This window comes from Triturus cristatus, chromosome 1_1 (assembly GCF_964204655.1).
Source record: "Triturus cristatus chromosome 1_1, aTriCri1.1, whole genome shotgun sequence".
In the NCBI taxonomy this organism is placed as follows: domain Eukaryota; kingdom Metazoa; phylum Chordata; class Amphibia; order Caudata; family Salamandridae; genus Triturus; species Triturus cristatus.
Window position 1 is genome coordinate 1,208,326,531 of NC_140579.1, and position 23,322 is coordinate 1,208,349,852.

The 23,322-nt window shown below is 43.3% G+C and overlaps 1 protein-coding gene across 6 annotated transcripts in view; it reads right to left on the reverse strand.

The window, feature by feature from the left end:
• The window catches only part of LOC146871841 (S-adenosylhomocysteine hydrolase-like protein 1), an 879,643-nt gene that overhangs the window by 238,278 nt on the left and 618,043 nt on the right, over positions 1-23,322 (reverse strand). For all 6 annotated transcript variants that reach the window (XM_085651895.1, XM_085651882.1, XM_085651903.1 and 3 more), the window contains one exon: positions 55-133. In XM_085651895.1, the coding sequence (XP_085508021.1) occupies positions 55-133 (79 nt within the window). The remainder of the gene's footprint in view (positions 1-54; positions 134-23,322) is intronic.

The following is a 23,322-nucleotide window of genomic DNA, read 5'->3' on the forward strand; positions in this document are numbered from 1 at the left end:
CACAATAGTAAGTGCCCTAGAGCCCTTAACAAATCCATTGAATCTAGCACTCACCCATCTTCTTCGGCAGCAGGTACACATCCTGTTTGTAGCGTCCTTCAGGTGCATTGTAAAGTTCTATCAGAGCCAGGGCCTGAGTAGAAAATGGGCAGAGTGTTATAGAGAAACAAGACACATCACTGGAACACTATACAAAGGAGACTAAAACAATGTGAAAATCTCAGTATCACACCATCCTGTAGAGAGAGCCATAACACTCTTTGTAATTACCCAGCTAACTATCCCCCCCCCCACTGCAGCAGGACTAGGGACAACAATGACAGAACGCCTTTGCGGCATTGTGTGACGGATTGAGGCATAACAATAACATATTGTGTGAAAGAGACAACTTGGAAAGCACATCGGTGAAGCAGTGGGTGAAAGTGCGATTAAAAAATAAATAGAAGAGCATGTAGAGGAAAATAGTGTTGCAACATAAACAACAGCAGTTCGACTGAGCCAGAGAACAGATCTTGCATTGCTTTAAAGTGAGTCTGCTGACACTAGAACAATGCATTGCAGACAGTACATAGAGGTTAGCGTGCTCTACACACAGAAAACAAGCCCTTTAACATTGTGAAAAGGAGGACTAGAAACACAGCATTGTAAGCTCCTACTTGGAGGCCACAGTCCAGCAAAACATAAGGAGAGATCATTGCATACCACCTCTGCAGACAGAATGTAGTATCATACACCACCGTTCCTATTTTAGTACCGTGTCTTTGACAGTACAAAAGGAAACCATCTATATGAAAACCACTCTTGGTCCTGCCAAACGTTGAAAGCAATCTGGCTATGTTACTTCCGTACGCAAAAAAGAAATAACAGCATTTGGACTTGATGGCTGCGGATTAACGAACACTAAACATTAAAGAGGTACAGACCATGTGGAAAGGTGGGCCGATTTTGGTCCCAAGAGATGAACAATGTTCTGTGGACGTTTCTCAATCTTTTTGTCAGCATCCTGTAAGGAGCATCCAGCAGGTTCAAAGGTGATAATGCATGTTCTTCATACTGGTCCGTGATCGGGGGTACTAGGACTAGAATGGTTACATAGTTTCCTTCCCTTGCCTTAGCAGTTGCTGCTGTGGTTGAGCAATGAAAGATTGACTCGTCGGAGGTGGTTTGATGACTGATATCAGATACAATATAACACAAAGCTATAACAACCATTTAGGGTCAATGCCCAATGGGATTGTTTTAATAAAAAATAAAAAAAAGATCTTTAGTGCACACTTAGAAAAAGAGAACATATATTTCAAAAGTTATGACCCCCCCAATAGATTTTACAGATAGGCGGGTGTTTGCCTATTGAAATGCAGGTGCATGCGCAGACCTCGCCCAGCCTCGCAAGACCGCAGGACTGGAGTCTCACTGTGCAAAGACCTGCAGTCAGCGTGCAACTGTTGTTTTCATTGTTGCAATCTGGCTCCAAAGTTAGTTTAAGTGTAGCACTAGATGAAACACAGCTCTTGTCTGTCTATTGAATGAAGCGGCAGAAAACGAATTCCTTTGAAGATTACAGATATTATGGGGTTTCCCTAATGTAACCAGGGCCCTCCGGGACAGGGCAATGTATTATGTCTCCTGTCAAAGACCCTGCCAACAGCAAGGACTCACTGATGCCTCGATGGGCGAGAGATAAAGTTCTTGCCATCTTTATCAGGGACGTTTTAAGGCGTGGGCTAAGTAGGCAATTGCCTGGGGCCTCTGAGAAGGGAGTCTTTTGTCTATGTCACGCCTGTCTATTTCTGTATCTCAAAATCTCTCCCTTTCTTTGCCTACCTCTACTTCTGACTCTGTCCTTCTCTCTAACCAGAGTCAATGTGAGGGTTTTTATGGCCCCACATATTCAACTATTTTTATGTGAGCCCATGTCAAAAGGTTTTGCATATAATTCAGTATTGTGTGGCATCAACAGGAATTCAGAGATAATAGGTAATAAAATTCAAAGTTGTTCCTAACCGAGGGCCCCAAAATATGTCTGGCCTGGAGCCCCACAAATCCTTTAGATTACACTGCACCTTTTAATCAGGACTGGAGCACAAAACAAGTTTATATAATTTGATCTACCCGTCATACTAGCAGTGGTGTAGCAAAAGGGGAGGAGGGGGCGGTTTGACTCGGGTGGCACAAGTTTTGTGGCGGCAGCCTCCCCCACCCCAGCCCCCCGCTCTTATCTGCGGCCGTCGCAGGGCAGCGGTCGCTGGAATCGCCAGCAGGGCCGGACTGGGAACAGAAACCAGCCCTGCCAGACTGTTCGGCCAGCCCCCGGGAGAGGGAAGTGGTGGTTGGAATCCCATGAACTTCAATTAATAACCCACTTTCTTACTATGACCATAGAATAAACAAGTGTTGGTTTCTGCCTTAATCTTAGGAGCCAGTTACAAGTTGCCATTGAATTTAAAATACGTACCCTAGACACACGATGAAGCACAAAAGCTTGGACCTATGTATGGCAGCAGCCACCCCTGTTTTTACAACTGGTGGTCTGTGACCCTTTGAGAGAAACATGCTGCCATTTCTAAGTGCTACTCAGCAAAGCAAAGCCATATTGCTGCCGAGCAGGGGAGCAACACATTTTCCATGTCGGTTTGCCCCCAAGGAATAAACCTCCTTGATAAGTGATGGGTGACTGCCTGGTTGGTAGCAGCCTAGTGCACATTTGAAATATAACCTTACTACATAGCCCTGCACCAATGATTATATTTTGTTCTGCACTGGGAATTCCACAAAAACTGTGTCACGGGGCAGCATTCATTGCCTTAATCTTTAAACTTTTGTAAATCCTTTATGGCCTAATAGTGTCACCTATTAAAAATGTGAATCCACGTCCTTCAGACTCTGACTAAAACAGACTAGCTTAAAATCTCAACTCGAGTAAACAGAATGAAACACAACCTTTCCAGGACGCTTAACCCTTACCACGAAGTGCCCAGGAAAACAAAGACCCTCTTGAAGTAGAAGGTCTCTACCGCAACTAGTAGTTTTTAAGATACTGGCCTTTCCCTTTGTCCCGTCCCCAGTGCAGAGTACCATGAAGCCTTCACACCAAAGAAATCTATTATACAGTGGTGTAGCTAGGCCTTACGCTGCCCGTGGCATCCCCTGCCTTTGCTGTCCATGGCGGCTGAATGTTAAAGTTGGGGGGGGGGGGCGTTTGCTGGTTATCAGGGCCGTGACGGGCACCGGGCATTTCCCCGGTGGGCCGCTAGGGAGGGGGCTGGTTTTGGGCCCCTGGGGGCTGTAAGATAAGCAAATATGGAACGCTTCAGTAATAATACATCGTAAACTTAGAGTAATGTCGAGGAGTAAAGTTTATTCCCTCTTCTCAGTTCCAGGCTCTCCAGTTAAGTCCCGAACCCCCACAACGTAAATCCCCGAACCAACAGTCCATTCCAAAAGTAAACACTCCACAGTAATATAGTCACGAGCGCTTAGAAGAAGACGCTCGTGACAACACTGAGCATAACAACAATGAACATATGTAACACATCTTCCCCCTTAATTTTTGTTTTTTTTACATATTCATCCTACAACATAATCTTTACATTTCTCAGGAACATGACGTTCACGCACACTTCTGGTGGAATCAGTGCTCTTCATAGGATGAAGAAATTTCTGTTTGTTGGTAGTACCCCCATAGGCAACATCACGAGAAATATTCTCATTAGGATCCTTAAGTGTCTGAAAATGCCCTTTAAAAATAGAAATTCTGTTGAAATTCCAAACACTACCACCCTCAATTCTGACAGCATTATTGAAGACTTCAATTACCTTCTTGGGGTCTGACCAGGAATGAGAACCCTTAGACACACCTTCTTTTTTCCTTAAACAAACTAAATCACCAACAACCAGCTTAGCCTTAGAAGCAATCCCTTTTTTTTTCCCATGACAAGTTTCATCTTCTCCTTATGCTCATTAACTCTGTGTTTAACCAGGTTATAGTCTACAACGGTTCTATTATCATTCTCATTTAAATTCTTTTTAAGCCACCAAGGCACTAACCTGGTAATCGGTTTACGTCCCCTTAGAAGTTCAAATGGACTAACGAGAGTGACAGAATTAGAGATGTCCTATAAGTTAAGAGCATGGATTGCAAATAATTTCGCCAATTTAAGCCACTATTGGTAGATAATTGTATAGCCTCCTTCACCACACGGTTAAAGCGTTCAACCTGACCATTAGCCTCAGGATGGAATACGGCTATTCTTCTATGAGTTATTCCACATTTCATCATTAAGGATTCCATTTCCTTACTAGTAAATTGTGGACCATTGTCTGTGACAATTTCTTGTGGAATCCCTTCTCTACAAAATATATGATCCAGAAACTCAATGACTTTATGTGAAGTTACTTCATTAACCATTTTTACCTCAGGCCATTTTGAAAAATAGTCTATGAGGACGATTCCAAAACTTTCACTATTCGGTAAAACATGAAATGGACCAATGATGTCCAAACCTAATTTTCTCCAAGGGCCAACCGGGAGACTAACAGGATGTGGTTCAGCGCGCAAGGATACAGCTGGCTTGTCACTAATAGAACATTGAGGACACAATCTAACAAAATGTTCAACTGAAGAATCTATTCCAGGCCACCAAAATGACTCCCTGATTCGTCTTCTAGTGAAAGAAATGCCTAAATGTCCTTCATGGGCAATACCTATAATTGTATCCCTTAAAGCAAAAGGGGGAATGATTTTGTCATCTCTCATGATTAGTCCATTTTCAATAGCTAATTAATTCTGAATCTTAGAAAAACTCATCATGTCTCCAGACAACTTCCTTTGTTCAGGCCATCCTTGCAGAACGTACTCCTTTACAGTATTTAATTCAACATCTTTTCTCATTTCTGACAAACACATCCTCGCAGAAATTGTATTTTCCACCACGGATCAAGTTAACATCACGGGAAGAGAAGGCTACCTCACAATCATCCTCCTGAAAATTTGTCGTCACAGACAATGGGAAGCCTAGACATGCAATCAGCATGCATATTTGCCTTACCTTGTACATATTCAATGCGGAAACGGAAAGATTGTAATCTTGAAGAAAGTCTAGCTAATCTTGCAGACATAGATTGACCTCCACCAGGGGATATTAAGAATACAAGTGGTTTGTGGTCGGTTTTGATGATAAATTCTGTGCCCCAAATAAAACTCCTGAAATGCTCAGCACCCCTTGCACGCGCAAGTAGTTCTCTCTCTATCACTGAATAGTTTTTTTCAGCTTCCCTTAGTGCCCTTGAAGCATACCCTACAATCCATTCTTTCCCATTTTCCTTTTGCATTAACACACCTCCCAATCCCAGATTGCTAGCATCTACCATAATAATACATTTTTTACCAGACACAAATGGTTTTAAACATGGAGCATTTACAACGAATTTTTTTAGCTCCTCAAAAGCAACGGACATGTCATTTGACCAGACAAACTTTGCATTTTTCTTCAATAAACATCTAAAACAATCCACTTTAGTTGAGTAATTGGGAATAAATTTCGCCTAAAATTCCATCAATCCTAAGAACGCAACTAGTTGTTCTTTTGAAGATGGAATAGGTGCGTTAATTATACTATCAATGTGTTTACGTTTGGGTTTAATACCTTCTCCACTGATGGTGTGTCCTAGATATTCTACCTCCTTGGCTTTCATTTTGCATTTGTCCAATCGGAGAGTGAGACCTTTATCAGATAAGGCGGCTAATACCCTATGCAAATTAGCATCGTGCTCTTCCTCATTTTTTCCATAGACTAAAATATCATCCTGGAATGCTATGGCACACGGTAGTTCCTCAAGCGTCTCTTTCATCAACCTTTGGAATACTGAAGCGGCACTTGCAAGGCCAAAAGGCATACGACAATACCTAAATAAACCTTCGGGTGTTATAAATGCAGTTAAATTCCTTGAATCTTCTGCAAGGACAACTTGGTGGTACGCACTTGCCAAGTCAATACAAGAGAAAACTTGCGCATCAGCTAAGGTAGACACCATTTCATGCAGATTAGGGAGAGGATGAGCATCTACCCAAATTGCACGATTTAAACTGCGTAAGTCAATACATAACCTAAGTTCCCCTGAAGGTTTGACCGAAATTACAATCGGAGAAACCCATGGAGAAGACTATCGGCTCAATGATACCCTCCTCGCATAATTTTTTTAGCATCTCTTTCAACTTCCCCCTATATGAAATGGGGACATTTCTCACTCTGTGCCGTATGGGAATGGAATTCTCCTGTAGTTTTATAACATGCTCAAACCCTTGATATTTCCCAAGTTTATCACCGAACACATTGGGAAACTCCTATCTCAATTTATTAATGAAGTTTGAACTTGACCCATCAGGAGAATAAACCACAAAAACTGGTGGAATAGCCCTTGGGTCAAGTTTAATGCCCAGTTGTTCTTGGTGAGGCCAACCCAAAAGTGACTTCCCAGACTTTGCTACGTACATTTTTCCAGACGCCTGACGCACAGAAAATTGTAAGTTGGCTGAAGAAAAGCCTATCAAGTCAATTTTGTGTCCTGTGTAACCCCCAGGAGAAACATCAGGAGATGAAAGTTGCCTATTCGGCCATGTTTCATAAATAATTCTGGCAGAAATGATAGAGTACCATGCACATGAGTCAACTAAGAAATTCAACTCTACACCATCTACATTAATGAAGCATGAAGGGAATTTTGAACAACTATTATCATCACAGATATTAATGACTGTGTTGATCTAATTTTCACTGTAATCACATGGAACATCATCACTTTCAGAACATTCAATGTAATTTACACTCTGGTACGCTCTTACAAAGTCTGCTGAAATGCCCTTTCTTGTTACATTTTGAGCATATTTTATCCAAAGCTGGACATCCTTTATAGTTTGCTAAATGAGTGTTGCTGCCACATCTGAAACATAGTAATTGTGGATTTTTTTTTTCAATTTTCGTATTCGTATTCTTATACCTGTTCTCAAATCTATTCGCGTTGTCATTTCTTTGGGTATAAATTATTTTCCTTTTGGTCTCAGTGTCCTTAGTTTCTTTGTTTACACTGGGCCGTTTTTGTTACCGGCAGCCAGCAATATCGGCCCCCGGTAACAAAATCCTCTGAAACCGGCCCTAGAAAACAACTCGGCCGAGGAATAAACGCAAACCTGTCAGGATAAAACACCGTTTTATTACTACCTTTGGTAGTAATGGCACAGAGCAGACAGGCTTAATGTAGGAAAATGTGTAAAGCATTTATCTGTAACAAAACAGTTAAAAAGTTAGAACATACAAAAATAAAAATCGTACACGATAAAAAAATAGAGAAAAATGTAACGCCCAAAATGTCAAAAATGCAATAAGGGAAACTGGAGATATGATTTTTTTTTTAAAGATTTACGGCAAAAAGCAGCATGAAAAAGTAAAATGCCAATCAGCAGTCCCAGCTGATCGGGACATAGTGCAATCGCATACCAACCGTGATGAATTATGGACTAAATACACCAAGCATGTTGTCCTGATCAAATATGTTCCGAGTTAGCCTATGAAAAGTAAGTCGAAATCTTCCAGGGGGGCAAGATGGCAGGCTGTATCTGACGAAGTCCTCTTGAAGCTGTATAGCCATTGGATGAGGTTACTCTGAAGGTGCTGGTTTAGATGGGAAAAGCTCTGAGCATGAGGATCTCAGTATTTACTGGCTGCCTTAGTTTTTGTATTAAGCAGATACTTTCCACACCTTCACCAGGTCAAGATTTCCCTTCGGACATAGTTTTTATGGAGCTCAAAATTCTCCAGCGGGGCAAGCCTGAAGCTGTACCTGACAAAGTCCTCTCAAAATCGGCCACTGTTGCCACGAGATCCAGCAGAAGCTCCGGAGGTCTTGGAAGGCCAAAAATGTTCTAAGTCTCAATTTTTAGAGCTTCTGGAGAAAATCAAAGGCTCACAGGTTTCAGGGACAGAACGTATGGACCAGGACTCAATACAGCAGAGGCCACCAGTAGGATCTAGTCCAGGTCCAGTTGTAATTGGCCAGCTGGGCACTTCAAGAAAAGGCCTCTTGAAGCGTGTTTTGTCCCCTAAGTCACACAGAAGGTGAGAGCACTGACCCTTGGAGTTCATTTCTCAGTACTGAGTAGGAACAAGTTCAGTGCTTCCGGTCTCCACACAGGTCTCAAAAAGTCCAGTGTTCTGCTCTTCCACAGGTCCACACAGTGTAATGGTGAGCTGTGGGCGAGGTGCCACCTATGTAGGTTTAACAAGCCAATGGGTAAAGTGACTCCTGGACACTCTCTAAGCAATGAGGAAAAAGCTTCTAAGGGCAAACCTTACCAATTTTGCAGCACATCATGTCTGTCTTACTGCACACTATCACACAGTGCACTATTCTAAGTAAATTCCAAGATGGCACAACCTAACTGGCCTTGAAAGTCACTGGAGGGCCAGCCAGGGGTGTGTTCAGGAAAATGAGCAGTCCTCTCTTCATCAGCTACACCAAACTGGCCGGAAAATTTCTAGAATCACTCAGCCATGTTATTTCCCCCATAGCAGCTAAATATAGCCATTGTCTAGTTCTGGGGGACTTCAATATACACATGGACAATAATTCTGATCCAGAGTCAGTAAGGTTGTATGAATGTATGGAGATCCTGAATATGACCCCGTATGTCTATCTCCCTACCCATGAGAAGGGGCATACGTTAGACCAGATTTTTTCATCTAAAGAAATTGAAATTGACGCTCCCCTTCCCTTAGTCTGGTCGGACCATTGCTTGTTAGGTTTTAGAGTTTCCAGAGAGCCTGACAAGCATCTCAACTACAGACCTTTCCACTTGATTTCCCCAGAGGCTATGCAGAAAGCACTAAGTCAATATCCTATTCCTCTGAGTGGGATCCTAGAGGATGATGTGCTCACTTTAGAGCATTGGCTCCAACTAGGCGCTTTGGAAATAGCCCCCCCTACTATGAGGCCAACTAAAACTAACCGAGTCACCGTCCCTTGGTTCTCGGCGGCCCTGAAGGCAAGTAAAAGTGAATGCAAACGCCTTGAAAGGAAATGGCGGGTGAATTATAATTCCATAGATAAAGGTATTTACAAGCAGGCCCTGAGAGAGCATTACAGAAATGTTCGCGAGGGAAAGAAACTTTTCTTCTCCACTAAAATTGATGAGGCTAGTAATAAAAGCAGACAACTTTTTAACATTGTAAACATTTTTGCAGCTCCTAAGTCCACAGGCAGCCTGTTTACGCCAACTAACGAATGGACTAATTTGTTGGCATGTTTCTTCCATACTAAAATCAAAACTATCCAAGACTTTAACACAGAGCCGCTAGCTCCCGTTGCGGCCACTGTTCTAGCGCATGTTGCTAGGTGTTGCACTGACCCATCTTGGTCGCAGTTCCCTGCTATTTCTCTGGAAAAATCCCTCTCAATTATGAAGTCCCTCAAATCTGGTTCACCCTCTGACCCCTTCCCGGCTAAAATACTATCATCGACTGCAGAGGTACTCAATCCTGCAGTAAATTCTATTCTTAATACTGCTCTTCGAGAGGGCCTTATGCCACAGTCCTAGAAACACGCCAAAATACTTCCGCTGCTGAAAAAACCATCGACGGACCCTGCTGCAGCCTGCAATTACAGGCCCATTTCTCTACTGCCTTTTTTTCTCCAAGGTCTTGGAGAAATATGTCAATATGATCACCACAGAGTATGTGGAGGCCAATCATCTACTTCATTCCAGTCAGTCCGGTTTCAGGGTTAACTTCAGCACAGAAACCGCACTACTGGAAGTTGCTGAAGCTATTAAAACCCAATTGGCTAAAGGAGGCAATGCGGTACTGGTGTTGCTGGACCTCTCTGCTGCCTTCGACACCTTACCCCATAACAGACTGCTAAGCAGACTTGAGGAGTGCGGTGTCGGAGGCACTGTATGAAGCTGGTTCACCTCCTTTCTTAAAAACCATATACAAACTATTTGGTCCCCTCCTTTCACCGCCGATATACTGCCTATGAACGTCGGAGTTCCTCAGGGCTCAATTTTGAGCCCCACTCTGTTTAATTTGGCCGAGTTCAATGGCAATGCTATTAAAAACTGCTTATCCAACTGAAATGTAACTCAGACAAATCTGAGATCATCTTCTTTGGCTCAGGCCCCTGCGATGCTTGGCTTAATTGGTGGCTGCAAGATATGTCCCCCCCTTCGGCACCAGTGACTATGGCTAAAAATTTAGGGGTTAAATTGGATTCTACCCTCTCAATGAAGGCCCAGATACAAACAGTGGCCGGAACCTGCTTTGGGTTGTTGAGAATGCTGCAATACTTCCTCCCCCTACTTCCTGTATCGCATTGAAAGACGGTCGTACAGGCCTTAGTGCTCTCTAGGCTGGATAATGTCAACTCCCTCTACCTAGGACTTCCTGCGTATCTGGTCGGCCGTCTTCAAGTGATCCAAAACGCTGCGGTCAGAGCCATTTTTCTGTCAAGTCCCAGGACACACACGACCCCTTTGCTGGTCTCCCTGCATTGGCTCCCGGTTCAGAAACAGATCTATTTTAAATCATTGGTGCTGGTCTTTAAAGCCTTCCATAATATTGGGGCTCCTTACCTCAATGAAAGATTTCAACATTACGTTCCCCAATGTACTCTGAGATCTTCCGCTCAGCTTCTGACCTTCACTCCTAAGATCAGGCTGTCGAGGATTGGGGGCAGATCCTTTCAAGTGGCAGCTTCTCGTTTATGGAACTCTCTGCCACTCGGTCTCAGACAGGCGCAAGACCTCCTCACGTTTAGACGGAAATTAAAGACCTGTATGTTTCAGCTGTAAATCTTTCGGATTACTTTTCGCAAGCAGAGTTTTTCTTTCTGTTAGTTGTTGCGTGGTTTTTTTTCAGCGCCGGGACACTCCTGGGAGTAGCCACGCGCTTTATAAGTGCCATATAACATAACATAACATAACGGGTTCTGGGACCAATTCTCCCTCCCACTCAGCAGAGAAAACGCTGGCTACACACAGCTCAGAAAGCAGAAGGGTTCCCTTTCTCAGGACTCCATATACACCTAACTATGAAAGGGCAAGCCTTACCCTGACTGCTTTCAAGTTAATGATGTTCCTGAACCCTCCCCAACTGCCCTTCTTTAGCTAATGTACAAGTTACTTACCTTCGGTAACGATGTATCTGGTAGAGATGATTCTAGCCGCAGATTCACACCTAGGGATAATTCTACATTAAGGAATCTGCGGCTAGTAGTCTCTATCAGATATGAGCCACATTCCTCACAGCCAGATCTTTCTGCCAAAATGGCCTAAGTCATTGTCTCTCTGCTGGGAGCAGTTTTCTTTTACACGTCATTAAGGGGCGGCACTGGCAGGGCCATCTGCTAGCAGGCTAATGCTAATTAGACTAATGGCGGTTTACGGCAGATAAGGTCTAAGCTTTTAAATGTCACTTTCCCTAGATAGTTGTTAAAAATCCGACTCAATCACAGAATTAGATTTTTTATAAACATTACGAATAGAGTTAAAATTATTTTAGCAGCTTGACCCACAGCAAAGTTATGAATTTATTCTGAACTTTCTGATAGGTCAGCTACAGCCCTTCATAGTGAAAATATATTTTGGGGGCGAGTTAATGTAGGTACATGCCAATATTAAATTCTTGCATTGAGCAGTTTTAAATTCTAGGCAACCTACCTTGTGGGCTAAAATGCCTACTTAGGTGTGACTTATTCAATATTTAAAAGTAGGAATCTTACCTGTCAAAAAAGGATATTTTGACATGTTCACCCGCAGGTTTAAAGGCTGCAGGAGTCTGAGGTTCTGTAATTCTCGAGTCTGACTCCATTTTGTTCTGTGCCACCATTTTGTGTTGCCCTCACGTAGGCCTGTGAAGGTAGCCTGGCGAATAAAGTGGCCTGGCCTTCTTAGTTCATGTATACACTAACTAAGTTTCTTTTTGACTCTGAAATGAACTGTAAGAAACTGACCTCTGCACCTGAAACTGACACCGCAAAGCCAATTTCCCTGATCGATCTTTGTCTGAGATTGCCAATCAATGTTCAGGACATCGTTAACTTTTAGTTTCCTTGCACATGCCTTATCTTGTTCAGCATCTGTTACCGTTTCTTTTTTTATGTTTCTTCATTACATGGGTTATGCTTTCAGTTATAGGTTTGTCCGGCTTGTGGAGATTGAATTTGGGACATTCCTAATAATTAACTTTTGGGTTGGGATACTGTAAATTGAGTTTTTGTTATGTGACACTTTGTTTGAAAATGTACCTTATTGGGTAGAATTTTGTGCAGTGGGTGTACATTTATAATGTGAATATTGGGTATAAAAGGAGACGTCTCGCCTTAGTAAGTCTTGAGCAGTCTCCTGAGAATTTACACCGTGATGTATTTCTAGGATCACTGTTACTAGCTGCAGCTAATAAACTTGGTCTCTGATGCCATCCAGAAGTATTCCGTGTCTCTGTATACCAAGACAGGTGAACTCGAAGATCTTTGGCGTGCCCCTGACGCCGCTGGGTTAAACCACGGTTCTTCAACTGGCGCCGAACATTGGGCGACTTCAGCGGTACTGGTCCAAGCCTGAAGATTGTGAGGAGCCCCGTGAGGAAATTCTGGAGGACGGCCGCCACTTCATCGACCCCTGCATGTCGACGTGGACCGAAGATTTTTTTCTGCGAGGCTTCCCCTTTCCGACGGCTGCGAAGGACTGCTGCCCTGACTGTCGCCCTGTCTTGGACCCTCTTGTGATGATTTGTAAGGCGAGACGTTAGACGGTCTTCTGGTGGCATGACAGACATTTTGGTTAAGTACAAGTGGGTCGCTCCCACGACTTTGCTTTGTTTCTTGGTTTTGATTCGGCCATTGCAATAGTCGAAGCCGGGGGGTTCGTATATTTGCGAGTGTATCATTTTTGATAACCCCTTAAAGTTTGAAGCAAGACTAGTGAGCTAAAAGATGCCTGGTTTTAGCAAATTTAGGAAATGGTTTTGTTGTAGTTGTAATAGGGATTCACGATTGGAGGACTCGTGTCCGATACCTTCGGTTGGAACTCCAACTTATGAGCTCTATCCAAAGCATGGTGTAGGTCCCATTACCTTTAATGAAGTATGGGTCCGTTATACAAGGAAAGATGGTGTTTTACGATGGCCCCAACATGGTAGTTTTGAATCAGATGTTTTAGATAACCTAGAAGTTGCGCTATTTAAGACGAAAGCCCGGCCGGCGATGTTTGACTCTTTCCGCCTTTGGCGTAAGGAAGCCAAACAGCGAGAAATTAAGCAAGCTAAGAGAGATAGGAAGGAAAGGAATATATTGGTAATGCAAGCTGCTAGGCAGTTTAAGGAAGATGAAGAAGATCGTGCGATTGAAGTGTCAGATAGACAACATTGCATGGCCATTGACAAATGTTACCCGGCTTTGCCACCTCCCCTTTCAAATGTGACTGTAGACCCTGAAAAGGATCCTTTGATGTCACATTTACTGAGATTACCACCCCCTTATGTGCAGGGTGCTACTGCACCTCCGTTACCTCCAGTTGTTGCACCTCTTGTTGTTGTTCAACCCCCTGTTGTTGTTCAGCCACCCGTTGCTTCACAGGTGGTTCTTCCTCCCACGGCGCAGCCCCCTCCAGGGCCGCCAGCCTTGCCTCAAACTCCTTTGCCTTACACTCCTTTATCTTCGACTTCTCTTATTTCTGTCCCTACGTCTCTGTCACCTCAAAACCCTTTGTCTCCTGTCCTCATGTCAACTTCTTCTCCTTCTGCTCGGCAACGAATGACTGAGACTGTCACTAGTCTTTTGTCTCCTTTCTTTGGGTCACTGAATATGACCCCTGTTTCTGAACGTAAGCAGAGACGTAGTCAGCTCCCTGGTCCCGAAGAGCGGGCAGTGTTAGATCTCCTTGATCGTAGATGGGTTTCGAATACCTCCAAGTACAGTCCACAAGTGGTTATGGATATTTTCCTACAGTGGGAGGCACCGAAACAAAGGTATGTTTTTGATGTCATGTGTACCTTCCTTCGTCAGGAGTGGGAAGATAATGAGTTGGGTTCAATTCCACTGGAATTGCTTAATGTTCAGTCTGAATTTGCTAAAGGGACGATAGTGGGTTCCGATGTTGAGGAAGCGGTAGAGACTACTCACTTTTAGGTCTAGACTTCCACCTCAGTCATTGTTCGAACCCGACCCTTCTATTAGGAGAAAAGTGAAGCAGTATCCTATGAGAGAGGTTCCCCCTGTATGGAGAGAGGCAGTTGTGGCTGATGCCGCTCATGGTATTGCGGCTGCACCGGCTCATTTTCAGCGAGTGTGGGTGCATGTCCCTTGGAAGAGAGCTGAGGTCCTGTATCTTAAGCAGACTTTGCCTGACCCCCGTAAAAATCCTGCAGTTGATGCGTGTGTTATGAATTTAGCTGACATAGATATGTTGATGGGTAATGTAGTTCCTCAAACCTTGTGGGCGAAGTTCCGTCACGAGGATCACGCGCCAGAGTTAGGAGATACGTGGGTTAATATTACTGCTGCAGATGGTCGGCAGGTAGGAGGTGCCAAACCTGAACCCTTAGTTGCCTGGTAGGATTATTAATTTAATGAAAACTATGATGCCTCCTCTGCGGGTGAATTGGGACAAGTTAGCAGCATGCAAACAAAAGAAAGACGAGAGTGTGTCTGATTTCTTCACTGGGTTTGAGGAAACATTCATTGATCATAGTGGTCAGGATATGAGTACAGAAGGTGGTCAGAGGTTGTTTGTAGATAAGTTTGTTTTTAATTTACTTCCTGAACTTTCTAATAAGTTAAAGGACTCAGAGTTCATGGGCTGTTTCTTCTTCGGCTCAGATATTGGCTACTGCACAATACTATGAGAATAGAGATAAAGATGAGAAGGAAAAAGTAGAAAAGAAGACTAGAGAATTAAAAACTAAAGTTCTTCTGCAGCAGGCTTATCCGCCTCGCCCTAATCAGCGTCAGTTTCAGCAACCTTCCCAGTTTCAGCAACCCCCACAGTTTCAGAAACTGTTGCAGAAGCCTGAGTCTTTTGCTTCACGACTCCCGCTAGGCCCTAATCAGTGTGCTTATTGTAAAGAAGAAGGTCACTTCAAGAATAGTTGCCCGATCTTGCTACAGCGTGCGAATTGTATGTCTGGTCTGAGAGGTCGTGGTGGTTTCCAACAAGTACCTAGGGGTAGGGGACGTGGTACGTTTCCCCAGAATGAACGTTCCTTTTCCCCTCAGAATTCTATGAATTATTTTGACCTACAGAATGTTCCGACCGTCCAGTCCGCTCAGTACTACACTGACGATTATTATGTTGGAAGTGAGAGTGCTGGTTTTAATGATAGTTAGGACAGCCATGGACAAAGGGAGGGAGTAGTGTCAGTTCCAGTAGACCAGAGCGGACCTTATGTTGAAGTGATTACATCAGGTGTGGCAGAACCTTTTCTTTTGGATACTGGTGCAGCAAAGAGTTCTATCATGCACTCTAAACTCCCCGGCGCACCTTTGTCTGGCTTGACCAATGTTTCAGTAGGATTTTCTGGTGCCCCAGTTCGTAATCCGGTTACTTGTCCTTTGCCCCTTTCTATTGGTCCCTGTAAATTGGAGGCTCCCCTTATTCTAACGACGGGCTGTGGTGAGAATCTGTTGGGTTTGGACTTGTTGAAAAGATTACATGCGACATTACATTGTTCTCCTTCGGGAGTACATCTTACGGTGGGTAAGAAAGTGATTTCCCCGATGTATCTGTCTCAGGATCGCCTTCCACTGGAACTGCGTTCTCTCCCTGATACACTTTGGGCTACAGGTCCCAATGATGTTGGTCTCTTGCAGATTCCACCCTACGTTGTTACCCTTAAGTTAAATGCTAAATTACCTCGCATTCCCCAGTACAAAATTTCCAGTGATGGCGAAAGAGCTCTTTTAGCGATTATCTATGATTTGGTTGAGAAAGGTGTGGTTGAAGAAACGAGAGGTAATGTGGGCAACAGTCCTCTTCTGCCTGTCCTTAAGCGTACTGACTCTTCTCAGCCACCTGTGTATCGGTTTGTGATCGACCTTCGAGAGGTCAATAAGATCGTTGTGCCACAGTTTCCTGTTGTCCCGGACATTACTGCTTTATTGACTATGATCCCTGCCTCAGCTGCTTGGTTTTCTGTTATTGATCTGAAGAACGCTTTCTTCAGTATTCCGATTGCTGAGGAAAGTAGGGATATTTTTGGCTTCTCTTTAGGAGGCCGCAGTTTCCGGTTTAAGCGCGCTCCACAAGGTTATTGTGAGAGTCCCTCCATTTACAGTCAGGCTTTGAAAACTCAGCTTGATACTCTTGCATTGCCTTCTGGTGTTACTCTTATCCAGTATGTTGATGATCTGTTGGTTGCTGCTGATGATGAAGAGATTTGTAAAGAAGTTACTCTTTCTTTGTTGCGACACCTGTCTGACCTTCATCATAAAGTGTCACCTTCAAAGTTGCAGTATTGCCGCTAAGAAGTGACCTACTTGGGTCATCTCTTGTCGAAGGAGGGGCAAGCGAGCTCTGGTCTTACATGGCCCGATGTCTTACCATTGGCACTTTTGTCCACGGGAACGACAGTACATTCTCGCGTGGGACTTAGCCCATACGAGATTGTTTTTGGACGCCCGGCGAATGTCTGGGGTGTGCCGAGGCCTAAGAAGTACAGTGATATCGAGTACCCTATGTTGGTTGACTACTTACATGATTTGACTGCTAAATTGCGTGTTCTTCACCAACAGATCCATGACACTTTGCCTTCAGTTTCTGTAGACGCAGGCCACACGATTCAACCTGGCGACTGGGTTCTAACCAAGAATTTCCAGAGGTCAAAGAACTTGGAACCAAGATGGACTGGTCCATACCAAGTACTGTTATCAACTCGGACTGCTATTAAGGTGTTCGGCAAGAAAAACTGGGTACATGGTACCCATTGTAAGAAGATACCTTTGCCCTTACCGTACGATAAGTGGGTCCGGGAAGGTGTTGCCGATTCAGAGAGTGAAAGGGTTCCGAGATTTGTACCTTTTAGCGATGCACATCTGGAATGGACTCAGTCAGAACGTGCGGATGATAAAGTCTTGCAAGAAGCTGTGCCACCGTGTTTGAGACTTGATACTACGCACCCAGAGACACTCTTTCAGGATCAAACTGTGCCTGGTAAAGAACGCTACAACTTAAGGTCTAAAAAGGACAAATAAAATTTGAATTTTTTTGTGAATTACACTCTTTCAGACAAGAGACTATTTTTCTTTTTCAAACCACCATCCGGGTTCAGCTGCAGGGTCGCGGTATAAGAACTTAAGGGGTGGCCCGCGTATTGACGAAAGGTCTGCGGTTCTAGGGACGTCTAGGACGCCTGGACGCACACTTGAGTGAAGAAGGAAAATTGCCGCGAGCAGCACGTTAGAGGATGGAGTCTGTTGTAACTGAAAGAGATGTTGAGAGAATAGATCTTAAGACAAGTTTTGTACATTGATACATAGCAAATGTTTTATAATATTGTGCTTTTTGATGTTTTTAAGTATCACATTAGCTTGTGTGGGTTGGACTGTCTATGCTACACAACAGACATCTGCACCCACCTCCCAACCTATGCTTTCTTTCACTACTGTTTCTTTGCACCAGTTTTATACGTTGCCTGAACATGAACAGACAAGGAGATCCGAATTTGTCAACAACTCGTTTATACAGTTGTCGCATCAGCATCAGTTAGTAGTAAATACCACTAATTGTTGGGTTTGTGGTCTTATGCCTCATACGACAGATAAAGGTATGCCATATTTGGTTTTGCCTTTTTCTTTTAATGGGTCTGTGTGGGCTTTTCAGACCATGTTTATCTATGCAAATGAGGTACGCCCCTTACGTTCCCTTAAAGATAACTCGAGCAATAGTGACTTAATAAGGGGAATAGTAGCTATGATCCGAGATATTGATGCATATAATGCTATCCCTAAGGATGAGGTGCAGGCTTACGTTGGTTGGAACGTGACTGGATATAGTACCAGTTTGACAGAGAAGGAGAGATGAAAAAGGTCTCCCCCTATTTGGATTGTGCCGCACCGAGGCCACTTTTGTTTTCAAGGTAATGGTCGGAATCCAAAAGCTCAGCTAGGTAAGAGTGTGTGTGCTCAAACCTATGTCTATTCATCTCGGACTTCTCCACCGTTGCTGCCAGCTAAAGGCACATATTTTGTTTGTCATGACAGAGCCTACACATGGTTGCCACCTGATTTTTCAGGAACGTGTTATGTGGCGTTTCTACTTCCCCCTACCTACACTACTGCTTCAGACTATCATAGAACAAGATATGGTAGAGGTGTCTTCAATAAGGAAGATACCGCAGCACACGAAGTAGGAGATTTCTTCAAGGGCTTCTTGCCCTTTTGGGGTCCTATGATCAATAGTAGGCATATTCGACAGCTTGTCTGCGTTGTTGAAGCTACTATTAATGAGACAGCAGGTGCTCTTAGTAATGTTACAGCTGAGCTTCAAGCGGACCGCCTCATGACTTTGCAGAACCGTATGGTATTAGACATCATACTTGCAGATCGAGGAGGAGTATGTAAATTGATTGGATCCAGTTGCTGTGTTTACATACCAGATAATGCCCCTACAGTGTACCAAGCCATCTTTAGGTTGTATAAAATCTCTGAGTCTATCCATGTAGACAAAGGAGATTGGTCATTGATGGGATGGTTTTGGGGACTGCTGTCCAAATGGGGATGGAAGATTTTGACATTCCTTGGTATGGTTTTAACCATCCTTTTCTCTTGTTGTCTTTGCATCCAGTGTGGTCCCGCCATTTGTAGTCTTTGTGCTACTATGTGTGTTCGGAGACCTGTCCCGAGAGAAGTAGAGAATAATAAGATGATGCTACAGCAACACCTTGATGACCTAATGAATATCGACATAGACCTAGATTCAGATTAACATGAGTCTTAGGTTATTGCCTACGTAATGGCAAAAGGAGGGTCTGAGGTTCTGTAATTCTCGAGTCTGTCTCCATTTTGTTCTGTGCCACCATTTTGTGTTGCCCTCACGTAGGCCTGTGAAGGTAGCCTGGCGAATAAAGTGGCCTGGCCTTCTTAGTTCATGTATACATTAACTAGGTTTCTTTTTGACTCTGAAATGAACTGTAAGAAACTGACCTCTGCACCTGAAACTGACACCGCAAAGCCAATTTCCCTGATCGATCTTTGTCTGAGATTGCCAATCAATGTTCATGACATCGTTAACTTTTAGTTTCCTTGCACATGCCTTATCTTGTTCAGCATCTGTTACCGTTTCTTTTTTTATGTTTCTTCATTACATGGGTTATGCTTTCAATTATAGGTTTGTCCGGCTTGTGGAGATTGAATTTGGGACATTCCTAATAATTAACTTTTGGGTTGGGATACTGTAAATTGAGTTTTTGTTATGTGACACTTTGTTTGAAAATGTACCTTATTGGCTAGAATTTTGTTCAGTGGGTGTACATTTATAATGTGAATATTGGGTATAAAAGGAGACGTCTCGCCTTAGTAAAATGGGCAGTCTCCTGAGAATTTACACCGTGATGTATTTCTAGGATCACTGTTACTAGCTGCAGCTAATAAACTTGGTCTCTGATGCCATCCAGAAGTATTCCGTGTCTCTGTATACCAAGACAGGTGAACTCGAAGATTTTAGGCGTGCCCCTGACGCCGCTGGGTTAAACCACGGTTCTTCAAGTCAGGCTACAGATGTAGGCCTGAAGCCATATTTCCTTTGTTAGCCTGGTGGATGGCAAAACATGCGCTGCACTCCACAGATGACATTTAACTTTTCCATGACATTAGTGTATTTACTGCACTATATACTATAGCTTTACTTTGAAGTGAAGTATGCAAATACAAGTTAGTCAATTTTACCATATTTTAGGGGCTAGAGTACATACATTCGGGCCTGAATAACACTGCCCAAATGTGCAGAGTAAGTTAAAAAACCAGCAGTACCAGGTAGCAAAAATTAGGGGTAACCATGCAACGGAGGTATTTTCTTGAATTAGGGCTTTAAAGTAAATCCTCCATTTTCTCAGTCAGCCATATGGTATAGTGATGGGTGCTATAGGGTGCAGCGGCAAGATAGCTAACCAATCGTCTGCTCTTGCTAAAGAAAGTTCTGCCTATAATATAATTTTATCATGTTTTGGATCAGCAAAGTAACAGCTGAGGGGGGCCTTGGCAAAGTGTGCAGATGTCCCGAGATGCTGGACAATTGCAATTGTGCTATCAAGAAAAAGTTCATACAATAGAGATCCCTACCTCCACAGCCTACTTCCTTCAAGCGGCACACTTAGATCCTGTGATCCACACTGTAGAACACATCTGAAAGGACTATTTGAATTACCATGGAGACGCCTTCCTCTTCAGTGGTCATGTACAGATCATCTCTGATTACCCTGTCCTGTCTACTGATGTGTTCAAATCAATCTTTTAGTGGTATGATGATATCAGAGTGGATGGTGGGCACAGTTGCACACCTACATCTGCCCATTTTCAATTTTGCACTGTGCACAGAGGCACTTGCAGTGTGCGTTCTCTTCAGTCGGAAAATGAAACCTAATTACTTCTTCGTCAACATTATACGAGCTTGTAACGTTTTGCCAGGTCCTACTTTCCTTTTATTTAAATTATTAAAGTCGATCAAAGCTGAATACCAAAAGGCAGCATGGTTAGTTTCAAACGGCTCGCAAGATAAAACCACCTTCATGTGTTTTCATTTCTGAATGTGAGTCTTACTGGCTACTTTGGAATGATGATGTCCATAAAGCATTATCCCAGGAACAAACAAGAAAATGCATTCTCATGTCTTGTTTGTTTTATAATAGGCAGTTTTTGTCTTTTATATATTGATGTCCCCTTCTGCACAGCCTCTTCAGTCTTATTTATGCTTTAAGCAAAGTACATTTACACCTTTTCGAAATATACTGAAGAAAAAGAGGTTCGTGCTTAGAGCGGACATGTTTCCAGCACAGCCGTGTAAGGAGATTAAAAAGGCTGTGTTGCATCCAGTTTGCGCTGTTACTGTTGACACTGCTCATCCCAGTGTGTCTCAATACTGACCCACAAATCCAAGGGGGCTTAACTGGCATGGCAATGTCCCTCAGTGCAGGCATGCAGCAAGTCCATCTTTCCCAGAACATAGAACATATACCTTTCAGCCAGTGTATCTCAGTACTGACCTAGAGCACTGCTGTGCCAAATCACCTCAATCCTGACCTGTTGTCACCTATGGACGGAGCAGGGTGAGAATGTTTTAGACCCGGCTACTGAAGACAGACACAGCTCACGTCTGCAGCAAAGCAAAAAGTAATACCAGGTCATGTCAATTTATATAGCACCTCATTCGGTGGTTGAGGGAGGTGAAATGGCTAATGCGGTGAAGAAGGATGCATGACTTAAGAAGACGCAAATCAAGCAGAAAAAGTGCCTGCCTGTGAAGGGATAAATGTGAATTAATATAGATGCATCATGGCGGGTGCAGAACATGGCAGCTTGGCTGCTATTAAATCTGCCTAGACACTCCCCATCGGCCCCACGTCTGGAAATGTTGCACTGGCTTCCGTTAAGGCATTGTGTCCTTCACAGTCATGTGCTATTGTCTCATATTTGTCAAATATAAAGGCCCTAAATATCTTCACCCTTTCTTTACACCTTATGGTCCTCAAAGAAATATGAGATCAGCTGACGCTGCTCTTGCACGCATCCCCAGAATTAAGAGAGCCCGTATTGGAGGCCGCTCCTTCAACTACTTGGAAGCCAAGATGTGAAATTACCTTCCCCCTCGGTTCAGGCAAAAACAATCGGAAACAGCTTTTCGTAAGCATTTAATAACATGTTTTTATCAGGTCAACTTAGATTAGGGTTTTTACATTCCTGCTTTCCATTATAGGACTGATACCCTAGCGCTGTGACACGTCAGCTGACATAGCCATGCGCTTTATAAATCTCATGATTATTATCATCATCATCATCATCTGTGGATTTTTAGTATTTCAACTGAATGTGCTTTACATATTTGTTTCTTTTTGTTATTTCTCTAAACGTCTGTATAACACCTGCTAACTTTGCGCTATGAGGTGCTTTATAAACGATATCAATGGGAAAATGGTGTATGTGTGTATTGGTGTGTGTTTATGTTGTGAGTCAGTAGATGTCACTGTGTGCTGATGCCCGCACTTTTGTCTGAATTGAATATGTCTTAATGTGTGTTATGTGTGTCAGCAGGCACAGCAGCGTCAGTAGGGACTGAGGCAGCAGTAAAAGAACATAACAGCATGTCCCACGACCAAGAGGAGATGCATGCTGTTTACATTGCCCAGGTTTGTTTAAACAATGCCGAGGTCTGAGCTGGAGACAACGTGTTTTAAACGAAAGAGAGAGCGAAAGGATGACCACGAAAGTGAAGAGGAACCCAAGGCAAGGAATACAAACAGCAGTGGACAGAGTGGGAGAGTGGGACAAAGAGAATGGAGGGGAAGACAGACAGATAGAAAGGGTAATGGAGAGAGGGTACACGGACAATCTCAGAAATTAAGATGGATAAAAGAGGAAGTCAATTCTATACTTTAAGCATATCAAGTCTATACCACTGTCCCTATCCCAACGGACTTTTGAATTAACAAATCTGTGTTCCTTTTTGAACATTTCCTCAAATACAAGTACATTTAAAAATGTTTTCAAATTCTAGCTAATATTCATAGCCCCGAGTATTTTTTTTGCAAATGTCTAATTATTAGAACCTCCTAAATGTATCCTTACACAGACGTGTTGGCCCTGTCCCGTCAAAGGAGTAATAGCCCTCATGTGAAGTATTAGTACTCTCAATGAAAATTACATGTTGAATGATCATTGATTCAGACTCATTACATGGTGTGTGAAGGTGAGTCCACTAGAAGTGTCCCAGCTTCTGTTTCTGGTAGAGGACAGCGAACTTTCTTTTGATGCAGAGGTTTTTCTGACAGGGAGAGTTTCATACTGGTGGGAGCAGAAGGCATACTATACTGTGCTGCTTTCTCTGGTGAATCCTAAACACAGTCACTTAACATTAAAAATACGTTTTCTGGCTCTAGTTTTCAGAGTCCTCACAGTTAAAGCCCATAAATGACACAGTTGTTCAGAGGACTGTGTATCCTAAATGCAGTGTGCCTGAGGATGCTCTGAAAACACAATCTGCAGTCTGCATTTTTTGTAGTATTTAAAGAGGCCAAATTATAATTCTTTAACATTGCCAAGGCGTTATGTCGTTTTACAGGTGCAGGGATT